Source organism: Vidua macroura, chromosome 6, assembly GCF_024509145.1.
Source record: "Vidua macroura isolate BioBank_ID:100142 chromosome 6, ASM2450914v1, whole genome shotgun sequence".
Taxonomy (NCBI): Eukaryota; Metazoa; Chordata; class Aves; order Passeriformes; family Viduidae; genus Vidua; species Vidua macroura.
In genome coordinates, this window is record NC_071576.1 from 36,992,477 (window position 1) to 37,005,042 (window position 12,566).

Sequence of the window (12,566 nt, forward strand, 5' to 3'; positions counted from 1 at the left end):
AACAGGGGTCCATCCTGGGCCTTTTAGTGCAGTCAGACCCTGGCAAGTAGGATTACCCTGCACATGTGCTCAAACTTGGGAAGCCTCTCCTGCAGAAGATGCTCTGTGGGGTTAAGCAATTGTCAAGAGAATGAGCATCATGGCTGGTTTTCTAAAGTAGCTTTCGAAGAACATCTTTTCCCTCTTATAAAAATCCACCCTGTTAGACAGCTACAGGACTGTGATGTTTTGCAAAGGAAGAGTGATCTCTCTAGATGTTTTGGTTTTTTTCTGTGCACATCTATGGCTTAAAGGCACAGATTTACCCATGTCCTTTACTAGCCTTTTTCCAAAACATTTAGCATTCTGTGTTGTTTCACTGATTCTGTTTCTTTCCTGCCCCTTTATTCTTTTACACCATATCATTGTTCTCAAATTCTTCTTCCATCTCTGTTAATTACACTTTACCCTGGCAAAGTTACTGATTGGAATTTCTCATCCTTGTCCAAATACTTGTGATTCTATGAGCTCACAAAACAGATTACACATTACACACTGCTGATAAATGCCATCACTCACGGCAGGCTGATTTCCCAAAGTCTGTCCAGCCACAGTCACTTCAGTGTGAACCTTATCCATGAGTAGTCTTTGCTCATATCCCATCAGAGCCTGTAACTGGGGATTTTATCCTGCTGTTGTCTCATTGCTGAACAAGAAAAAAGCCTGTGGGCAATTACATCCAATTAAAATTAATAAATTCCTGTCAACCTGCAGAAAAGCATCTTTTTTTCTTGATAATTGATAACTATATTCTTTATTCTTTTGCATTTGGCAAAACTGAATATAACAGAATGTATGGGACAAGTAATTTGGCATCATTTTTCTTAACACCAGAACAGAGTAAGTGAACACTGCAGTGCCTTTGAAACGTGTGTGAATCAGTTGGAAAATGTGCACACTTGCACAGTGTTAAAAGGTGCAGAGATCAGATTCTTTAAATCCACATTTGTTATTTCTTATTTGTTATTTTGGATGCAATCTTTCTGCATCAGAGACTGGCAGAACAGACAGTAAATAAAATTAATGCAGATAGGTTGAAATGATGGCCAGAAAAAATGACAGATGTAATGCACTTGGTACAGGTGCAAGCTATGACATTTTTTCAGGAACGATCAGCTGCATAAATACAGGATGGGGACAAGCTGGTCTGACAGCACTTCTTCTGAAAAGTTTCTGGAAGCTCACAGTAGATTGCAAGGTGGACTTGAGTTCATGGTGCTGTATAAAAGACAAGCACTATATACAGGCACATGCTGAAGATTGCAGCTCAAAAGTCAGTCTATTGTCTTCACTCTGGCAGCCTTATTTCTTATTGCCACTTGTTACATCAAGTCTCAAAATAAGTGGAAATGGCAAAAACGTGGAGGAGAGCAATAAGAATAATCAGAATAAAAAAAGACACAGCTGTTTAATGCTCAAAACTGTAGTTTTAACCTAGAGAAGGCAGAAACCCCAGTATGCAAAAGGTCTACAAACATGCACAAGCCTGAAGCAAATGTAAAAGGAATCATCTCCTGAGTGTGATCAAGAGGGCAGTATGTGACAAGGTGTAGCAATAGCCATGCATTTTCAGGCTAGATGTTTGGAAAATCCTACTAATGGTTGAGGTAATAAAGCACTGGTGACAGGCTGCAAAGTCTCTGTTTTGGGAACTCTTCTAAGAAGGAATCATATGGACATCTGTCAGACATGACAGTGATCTTGCTTGAGATTGCAAGGATGGCTTAGACTTCTGGAATTCACTGCTTTGTGACTTAGTGATTGTGATAAGGACTGACAGGTCACTTTCCTTAGTTAGACCTGTTAATGCTTCTCTTTCTTGCTCAATACCATGGGCTTCTATTAATTAATTTCTAGCTTCTGTTGCCTTCTGTTCCTTTTGTTTCCTCTCAAGTGTACTCTCAGCAGCAGAGTTAATACCTCTTCTCCTATTTATGAATCAAGATTATGGGATAATTAATTCACTGAGAAAAATAATAAACTTTTTTTATAGGTTTATTTGAAAAGCAGTGACCTCGGAAGGTCTGTAGATGAAGTAGAACAACTGATAAGGAAACATGAGGCTTTTGAGAAGCTTCTGGCATCACAGGATGAGAAGGTAAAAAAATAAACAACAAATATTCTACCAGCTAGAATTCTATGAGCTAAAATTATATATATGCTTTATTATTATTATTATTATTATTATTATTATTATTATTATTATTATTATTATGGTAACACTTTGAATTGGTGACAGGCATGAAATACCTGATAGGCCTGATATGCTTGAGCAAAAGATAAAATGGGGAAGCTTGGGGAAATAGGAGGCAGAGCATTGGAGAACAACTGTCAAAACACTCCATGCCCAAGTCCTTGCAACACATAAGAAAATCACTTTGGGTTTCAGAACAGGGGGACTTACAAGAAGAAATATTTAAAGTAGGCGGCCATATTGTATTATGGATATCAGAAGTTTCTGCTCTTTTCATTTAAAAAAATAGTGACTTTTAAAGCAAGTAAAATAGAGTAGGTATTTTACAAAATGCAGTAGGTATTTTGACATTAAAAGTTGTCAAATTACTTAAATATCCATTTGGTACACAACAACTGTACCAAACAAGCAACCTCTCTGCACCTTTGCAATAGATCCTGAATTGCCCACCTGTGTGTAAAGGAATCTGCCTGGCTGGTGGCCACTGCTGTAACTCACCCAGGCTAGCGCTAAGCTTAAACCTGCAGCTGTGCCTGGGTTCCCCAGAATGAGCTCCCAGGACTCTTGCCAGCTCCCTGCCACACTGATTGCTCATTTTGAGAGCTACATTACAACACCTGGTTTCCAGAAAGCAACAAAATCTGAGCACTCATGGATGTCATGCTTGCTCCATGACACCTTGCACTGGATAATCGGCAACATAGGGACTCCTGAAGCTACAGCTTTAATTAATTTATGTAGCCAGGATGCACCATGGAGTCCAGTGACAGTAATGTCATAGATGTAACACAGTACAGGGTGAGGGGGAATGCTGGTTAATTTGTCCCTGCTGTTCTTGGTTCATTACAGAAAAAAGAGAGTACTTTAACTACAAAAGGAACTTGATTTTGTTTCTTTCACACCACTTGGAAGCATAAAAGTAATTTCAGATCTGTTGCCTCCTCAGATGATGTCTCTTCAAGAACAGGCAAGCAGGTTGGAAAAGGCTGATGGACTGGAAGGGCAAAAGATTCAGCACAAACTGGATGTCATTCATGAGAGGAAGCGTCAGATCAAGGATCTATCCCAGAGTAGGAGAGAGAAGCTGCAGACTGCCCTTCTTCTGGCACTTTTCTACCAAAACTTGGAAGAGGTAAGAGGGTTTTAGACTGGGATGGGGATGTAAAGCAGAGGAACCACCTACCTCTATTGAATGAAGTGCTCACTCTTGCCAGACATTATTGGGTGAATGGATGATCTACTCTGGTGTTGCAACTCCTGCCACACTCATGCAAAAAGATGCTCCAATGCTATTCCTGTTATTGTACTATTGTTGTGGCATTATGCATATTGCAGCCACTTCAGTCATCAAAAGCTCTGGTAAAATAAAACAGTTGAAAGGAAAACTGCAAGTTAATACATCTTTTTCCTTTGGTGGGGGAGAAAATGTATTTCAAATCAGGATGAACACAAAGTGGAAAGCATTATGGCCTGGGCACCAAGCTTTATTAGTGGGTGTTCATTGAAGGCCTTCAAAGCACTGGCTCAGCAAAGCTCTTGAGCTACTGGCTCTGCAGAACATGCTGGTCTCTGTCTCCTGTTCTGGCCTCAGTCCTGTAACTGAGTAGCTCTGCTCTATCAATACTGTTGGAAAGACAAACTAGGTCAGCCTTTCAAAGGGCAGCACAACATGTGTGACTGAGAACTGTGCTGGCATAAGCAAGAGCACACAGACCCAGCGACATTTTCAAGCACTCTTGCTGGTCTGGTATCCACCCCTTCTGTTCCTGTGTCCCGTGAAAAGTCCTCAGTGGTTTACAAAACCAGAACCATACTTTTTTTTCTCTTTTTCTTCTTTTTCCTTTTTCCTTCTTCCTTTTTCTTCTTTTTTTTTTTTTTTAATTTTCCTTTTTCTTTTAATAAAATTTAGCAGAAATTATTTATACACCCCAATATTAACTTGTATTATTCGGTTATACTTTTACTATCCCATGATAGGAAAGCAATGAAAATCCACCAGTAATGGCCTGTCCACCTTTTGGACTAGCAGAGGGGACTGGATGGTGCATTGCTCAGGGGTTATAATTTCAAAAGAGCAATTTCCCAAAATCCTCTTGGTAGAGAAATTGTCAATGCCCTTCTAGAGATACAGTCAACCCATTAGGTAGAAATACTTACGCATTTCTTTCCATCTCTCTGTAACTGTCAAATCAGTGCTTGGGCTGGGGTCCCCCTTCATTCTTGAATCACACAGAGCACAAGACTTGGTCCTGCATAGAAGAACATTTCCCTATTCTCATCCACTTTCTCCTAATAAATTCAGCCAGGAGTTCTTTAGGGAGTGTTTGCTCTCAGGTTATGTGCTCATTTACCTCACCAACCTAGAATCATTGCCAACTGCTGCAGAATGTGAATGTCACCAAGGAATTAAAAAACAAAAATCTTAAAAAATCTTACTCAAATCAGTAATATCTTTCTCTTTGTTGGATAGAATGGAATGTTTAATTTAATTTTAATTATATTCTAGGTGTGTACAAATTCATATGTGAGAATGGTCCCCATAGGAATGTTAAATTCAGAGATGAGTTTTGAGTTTGGCTGTGAAATCAATTAGGTCATTGCTTATTCTTACTTATTAAGGGAACAAGACCTATAGCTCATAGCCCACTCCCCTGAAAACTCTCTGTCCTGCAAACATGTTAAGTAATTTCTATTGATCAAACCAAATTTTCTGTGTCAGCAGAAATTAGTGATCACTGTCATCATTAAAATTCTTCTAGTTACTCTCTAGAAGCAATGACATAGAGAACTACACACATTAGTATAACAAACCACAATAATTAACTCAAGAGATCACACGCAGTTTACAAAATAAAACTCACCCTTCTAGAAGAAGCTTTTGTAGAAGTAGCTTTTGTAGAAGTAGCTTTTGTCTCACTCAAAGAAGTGAGACGGACTTAGAGACTACACCCTATTGCCAAAAAGACTGTAGCTCAGTGCTAATCTGGAAGGCAAATGAGCAAGTTGCTACTTAGAAATATGTGTGTTTAAGTTATTGCAAAGGGAATATTATAAAGTTAAAAGTTTTAACTTCTAAAGCTGGCTCTGGGTTTTAACGCTGACTTTGAAACTTGCTCATGGTATTGGTTGTACTTCTTTTCACCCTGTACATAAGAATAAAAAAACATTTGCATCTTTATCTCAGGGGAATGAGAGAGAACTAGTTGTTATCTCTAGATGTCTGGACCAGGCACATCCCTTTATATGCTTTGCATACTTCTGTCATTAAAAAGTCAGTGTAATTTACAGTTTGTACTCATGAGTACATTTTGAAAGAGTAAGTTTCTAAATTGGTAGTGCCCACATTTTTTATGACTCCCATAGAAGTAAGTCTGGTCTTGTGCCTATACTGAGCATAACACAAGTTTTTCTGTTGTCTTCAGTGAAGTGAAAATGGCTGTCCAGACAGCCATTAAATCTTTCCATAGAAAGGTCTTGGGAAAACAGATCAGCTTTGCTTCACATCTGAATGTGGGCACGAGGCCAGGAGAAGGATCCCTCACTCTCTAGAGCCATCTTAAACAAGCCTTAAATAAACCAAGGCATTAAGAGTGCAAATGTTCAATCTGTCATTAAAGCCGCTGCTTCTAATTAAAAAGTAGGCGATAAATAGACCTTGAAGTTGCTTTTTCCTGGGGATTGGTTTATTTCTCATCCCAACTGTATGGATGAACCTCCATTCAAATGAAGAGTCACTATGTAACACTGAAGCATGAGTGTGTGGCTGGGAATGGGAGAAGGCCATTGAGGAGGGTGTTGGAAATGCAAGCAGCACATGACAATGTGTAGCCCTGGGCAAGTTTGACATGGTCTGTTTGAGACTCTAACCGGGCTTTGGAGAGAAACAGTTTCTGGAGAGCATGCTGCTAGTGAAGGCTATTTCTGTTATTGTTTATGGAATCTCAGCAGTTGAAACAACATTTCAACTCATTAATTAACAGAGAAAATCCCCCACCTGACAAGTCTTGTGTGCACATAGTGCACAGTTCCACAAGGACAGCCAAGATATTTTGAAACTAATAAAGCTGCCCTTCAATTTGCAGCTCTTGTGTTGTCAAAACATTACATTACTTCAGTGCTCTGAGGACAACAGGATCAGTTACAACACTATGTCAAGTGTTCAATTCCCAGTGTTTTGATGGATAGAAAATGTTTCCTGCAATGCTAAGGGCTAAAGTTCAGCAGAACTTCAAGAAAATTGTGGAAAAATTGTTATCCTATTCTTCATTTTATTCTGCACACTTTAAAATCCCCTTAAAAAATAATTTCCTAAGAGAAACACATAACTTTTGCTTTGTTAACTCTCATAAATCACCTGCTTTTTTTGAATCTGATATTCCTGACCAGACCATTTTTAATTTTATGAAATATAAAAGCAAATATAATTGTATTTCCTTTCAAATAATTTGACTAGTGCTTGGACCCTGTCTCCAAATCTTTATTTGCATTGCATTTTCCATTTAGGTCTCACAACACCACTGACGTGAGGAAATGTTAGTGCTGTTTTATAGGTGAGGCACTGAATTCTAAAGAATGTTTACTCACTTTGCAAGTAGGTCAATGGCAGAGATACCAGACAAAACTCAGAGCCCTAAATCAACTCCCAGAATCAGTTGTCATAATCTCATTTTAAATATGTCCCATGTTAAGGCTCAAAGATTCTCTCTACATAATCTAGAAGACTGTATAAGCTGTTAATGCCTTGTGATAAAATCTGAGGTACTTAAGGAATTTTTTGTTACTCCTGTGGTCAGATAAAAATTAGTTTCATTCCTACCTACTTTTAACAAAGTAGAATGAGTTCAGAAACTGGAGATCCACCTCAGCTGTCAGCTCCCACTCAACCTATCCAGCCCAGGTACAGACACACTTGGACAGAATAGAGACATTTCCTGGGAGGAGGCCCCAGGACCCCAGGTAGTTGTTGTGCTAACCCGGGTGCCTCTCAATGCTGCAGGCAGAAGACTGGATCAGTGAGCGCATGCAGAAGCTGGAGGACCCTTCCATACAAGACCCCAGCAATCTGCAGGACAAGATGAAGCTGCTGCAGAAACATCAGGTCTTTGAGGCAGAGATTCTAGCAAATGAAGAAATCATTATAGCTGTTAATAAGGTAACCCTCTTACTCTGTTATGTTTTTACAGATAATTACTGCTCATCCAAAGACAGATTGATGATATGTGAAGGATGATATGCTTGATCATCACTTCTGCATCAGTTATCCTACTGGTGTGACAAGAACCCAGTTGCTTTGCCATGGAAATGTAATGCTGTTAGTTTACAACAGGGAGATATTTTATTGGCTCCATTCAGGGAGCTTCCATCTTTCCTTACAGCCTGAACAGGAAAATATACACTGATTTCTTCCTTGCCTGACATGGTTACTCCTACGAAAGGCAAATAGGATTTCATGCCCAATTTGTGAATATTCTTGTTGGAACTGGGTGAATCATGTAGCTAAAGGGCGCAGTCATCTGTAACACTTGGTGCTCCCATTCCATGGATATCTTTCTTGGCAGGGAAATAGTCAAATCCCAGTTTTCTGTGATTCTAGGTTCCCTTCAGCTTTCCAGCTGGCTTTATCATTTGGGTGATAAGAATTTATAGTAGTAATCTATTGTTCAATCCAGGTTAGGAAGGTAGAAGACTCCTTCTAGAAAGGTCATGTAACATGGTAATCCCTTTAAAAATTAGTGACCACTTTAATTTCTAATTTCTTCTTCTGAATGTGAAGAAAGGAGAAGCCCTGATATCAAAAGGCCACCCAAAATCAGGAGAGATCCGTCGCCAAGTCCGCATGCTTCAGGAGCACTGGGAGAAGTTGAAGAGAGCTGTTGCTGCTCGTGGAAAGATGCTGGAGGACAGTCGGGACTTCCTAGAATTTCTCCAGAAGGTGGACCAGGTGGAAGCCTGGATCAGGGAGAAGGCAAGTGGATTTTAGTATTTAACTCAAGCAGCTCACTAGAGACTTGCTATTTAGCAATGGCATTCTGATAAATGTGTCATCTTCCAGGATATTTGCCGAGTGATTTTTGTCTGTAAGAATCATGACATGTTCTACAAACAATGTGAAAGGAATGACTGAACAAATTCTATGGAGTCTGTCCATACATACCAGAGTCAATTGGGCAGTATTAGCACATCTTCTCATGTAAACTCTGCACATGAAGGTTGTGATTATTTGGGGCCATCTCATGTGTCTCTACTGAGACAGAGAAATGAAAGCAGATTAGAATGGAAGAGACTTGAAGCATTTGGCAGCTGGCCTTCACTCTAACTGTATATCAGATCTGAAAGCCTCTCTTTGTAGGAGTGAAGAATCACTTTCATTCAGAGGTTGTTTCCATAGCCAGTAATAAATGGAAAAGGGAGCCGGGACCAAGTCTTGTAATTATCTAAAGATCAGAAGAGACTATTTCAGAAGCTGTAGGTCAAGTGATTTATAGACACATCACAGAACTTTTTGCATCAGGATAAGCGCTGGGAGTTGTTGTGTTCTTGTACTCTTCACCTAAATATTTGTCCATTGCTTATTTCCCCAGGAGGTCATGATTAATGTAGGTGATGTGGGAAATGACTATGAACACTGCCTGCAGCTCAAGAAAAAGCTGAATGAGTTCCGTGGAGCAACATCAGGGGTAAGAGGTGTTTTTCATGCTCATGTCTTGCATGGCTGCAAGCAGCAGGTAACTTTTCAGTCCAGTTAGCAAATACAGTTCTAGTGCTCTGAGGAGGTGTAAGACCAAAGTGATAAGGAAGCATCTCTACCTCAAAAGACACTTAAAAAGACAGAATTTTCTCTTATTATGCCTTCTGCTTTGAAGATGTCTAGGCAGAGCTGTCAAGCACTCATTACACAACATTTCAGACTGCAGTAAATGACTGGAAAACTTGCTGTGTGCGCCTGAATTTGAGCAGATTTTGCTTGGTTCATGCAGTCTGCAAAGTCACAGTGATTTCCACCCAAAAGTAGTTTAAAAATGGTTGTTTCAGCCATGCTTATTTGAATCTGAGAACTGATCTAGACCTTCCATGAACAAGCCTGTAAAAAAAAATACTGTTTTCTCTGTTTCTATCCCTTATTTCTCCATTTTTCTCCTTCTGAGGAATGGTCTCATTCTCATACTCCTTCATCCAAATTAAGCACGTAAATCTAGGGGCCTCTGTTTATACAGCACACGTGGTTACTCATTAATCATAACATTTATAAGCAGGCATTCAGTAAAACAGAGCAATGGTTTATGCTTTGGATAACAGCCATGTGACAAGACAGCTGCCCTCTTCACCTCTCAATGCTGAGATCTCTGTCCCTCTTTCATGATGCTGAGTCATGCCAGCTGCCTCTCCTGCCCCCAGTGAGGTGTGCCAACTTAGGCACCAAACCTGGGGAACAGGGGCCTCCTTGTTGTGTGTTCAGCTCCCACCGTGAGAGCTGTGAGTCCATATATTGAGGGAATGCATTTGCAGCAACCTCTTTTTTTCTCTATTTGTGTGAACTCCTGCAGATGGGGGCTAAGAGGTCTGTGTGTCACACAGGAAAGATTACTGCGCTGGTTTGCTAGTCTGGAAATTGAGGGAAAGGTCTGGAAAGAGATGTGTTACGAATTTGAGTGATGTTTTCTCTAATGTAGTCTCCTAATATTCTTCATCCTTTGTTTGCCTGTTATCTTTTTGCTGATTCTTGTTATGGCAGCTCCCGTCTTCTACTTTTGTTGCTTAGTAGCAGAAGGAGACAATCCTCTTCTATGCAAAGTAGGAGTGTAGATACGCCTGCCACCAGGGAGAACTCCCTGAGCTCCCTATTCCAGAGCCCAGCAGAATTTCGTGACAGTGCATTCACACTGGATTTGGATAGAGAGCTTAATTATTTGGCTTAAGCACCAGGGAATTAGTACATTAAAGAACATTAGTACATTCATTTTACTCACCAGCTGACTGTGAGCTAAGGGATTGAGCAAGGGCTCTTCTACAGCTTGTACCAGCCAAAAGAAGGATGATTAATAGGGCAGAAACAACCCAGCATTCCAGCCAGCATAAGCCTCTGAATAGGAAAGTTTTTCCATAAACCAAGGGAGATCTTATGTGCCACTCTTGAAACTCTTGGCCTTAGACAGTATCAGCTTGTAGCCACTGCTTCTGTAACACTCTTAACATGACTCCTGCAGATAAAAAGCAGAGAAGCAGCTTTTTATCTGCAGGAGTCATGTTCAGAGGAAAAAAAGCTGCTGGATATGCAGTTATGCCCTGATAGCTGATGCTCAGTTATGCAGTGCTTCCTAGGGTGATACAAAGAGAAGGAGGCTGCTTCTGGCACAGTGTGTGCATCCATCCAGTCTGGGTTTTCCCCCAGAAAAATCTGAGATCAGGATAGGGAGTAATCATCCTGCATTGATGGCTGCCAGACATTCAATTCATTGTGCTGCTATTATTTCCCAGGACAGGAGGCTGCAGGGTTTCTGAAGAATATCTGACTGTCTGCTGGTTTCTCTAGTTTACTTTATGGCTGTGCATAATAGGAAAGCACATGTGGAAGCATGCATATTGGTATGGATGCAGCATAAACAAAACACACAATGGAGTGAATATTTACATTAACAGTGTGCTGGCATCTTGCAGCTGTGCTTCTTTACATCAGTGATTGTCTCCCTGCTAAACTTGTGATTTATTTGTCCCAGAAAAATAAATAATATTTTTTAATCTTGGAGCAGTGTTCAGCATTGGCCATCTGTAGTGCTCCAAAATAAAAGTTATCCCACTGTACTCTAGATTATATGGGCAATGTGCAAATATTACCCATTCTATGGTACGTGCATGGGAAACAAGTCTCCTAGAAGACTTAGCCTTAGAAGAAAACACAGTGGCATAGGCTGTCTGGGATTCTCAAGGCTGTATGGATTTTGAGCCCGTTGTCTACAGTACAGAAGGCACTCTGGGACAGGAGCTCACCTAGCTAAAACAGCCAGTAGGCCCAGGAGCCCATGAGTCACTACCTGTCTGACAGAAGAACAATCTGCCACACATCAGCTGTTCCACAGCAGCCACCTGTGTAACCAGCAACTGCATCTGTCTTTCTTCACCAAATGAACTTCTGCTGGAATATCTGCCTTAGAAATTAATATCTGAGGGTCTGAGGGCCATCACCCAGACCAAGATCATTGTTGCATCTAGAGCCATTAATGTTCTTTCTTGCCTTTACTGGCTAATCATCAAGCACATGGTAACACCAGTACTTGTAGTAGAGCAAACTCCATGTGTCTGAAATGTTAGTGGGGTAAAACCCTTTCTTGTTGCTGCTTGTGTTGATTTTCACATCTCACTGCAAAACTGGGTCACAAGAAATTTGAACGTGTACCTTTGCTCCCTTTCTCACTTTACAGGAGTCAACAGTGGACGATGCTCACATCAGGACTATCAATGCCCTGGCCATGAAACTAGAGAGACAGAACAGGGAAGAAACAAAGACAATCTATGAGCGCCGAAAGCAGCTCAATGAGAAGTGAGTATGCTTTCAAATGTTCCATGTAAAGCAAAAACAAGAAGGGAAAATTAGGTGTCTTTGTCTGAGATAAATGCAGGAATTGGAACATTTGTTTTCTTCTTCAATATCACAACTACCAAATATCAGACACTGGAGTTGTCTTTCCAGACTCCCAGAGCAGGTAGCTTAGAAGGATTTTTAATCCAGAAGTGCCAAAGTCATGTTTCTAGCCTTGGAGTCAAATACTCTGTTTCACATCACTTGGCACACAAAATTCATGAAGCTTAGACACTTCCATCGATTCACACAGTTGTCCTGGTCAATAGCCTTGTGCTTTTGCTGCTCCACAGCCCCCTGTCTAAGAAACAAAGGCATGACGATATCAATTGTGAGATTACTGAGCATTTAGGGAAACTGGATCAGTACTTTTTAGCTTTTAACCCCCATACCATCCTGGAGGCATGGAATAAACACAACCAGATAGTCTTCTCAGGCTAATGCTTTATCCCTGTGATGAGAATCAGGTTATTGTGGAGAACTGGGAGATCAATACATGAGGTAGTTCAGAAAACCTGTGGTTTTGTTTAAATATGAGCATCATGAAACTCAGTTGTGGAAATCCTTACCTCTGAAATGCATCTCTGAAATATTATTTCCAATTAAAGGTGGAACAGTTTTCATGGTAACCTGAATGCATACAGGAAGAAGTTAGAGGGAGCCCTAGAGATTCATGCCTTAATCAGAGAAATAGATGACATCACAGAAAGAATTACTGAGAAGGTAAGGTTTCCAATTTTGATTAAGTGAAATGGAAAA

At 40.3% G+C, this 12,566-nt stretch overlaps 1 protein-coding gene across 1 annotated transcript in view; it reads left to right on the top strand.

Moving 5' to 3' along the window:
- The window catches only part of SPTBN5 (spectrin beta, non-erythrocytic 5), a 90,878-nt gene that overhangs the window by 49,422 nt on the left and 28,890 nt on the right, over positions 1–12,566 (top strand). The window contains exons 35-41 of the mRNA XM_053980871.1: positions 2,033–2,137; positions 3,180–3,365; positions 7,230–7,385; positions 8,007–8,198; positions 8,815–8,910; positions 11,650–11,768; positions 12,416–12,530. Of these exons, the coding sequence (XP_053836846.1) occupies positions 2,033–2,137; positions 3,180–3,365; positions 7,230–7,385; positions 8,007–8,198; positions 8,815–8,910; positions 11,650–11,768; positions 12,416–12,530 (969 nt within the window). The remainder of the gene's footprint in view (positions 1–2,032; positions 2,138–3,179; positions 3,366–7,229; positions 7,386–8,006; positions 8,199–8,814; positions 8,911–11,649; positions 11,769–12,415; positions 12,531–12,566) is intronic.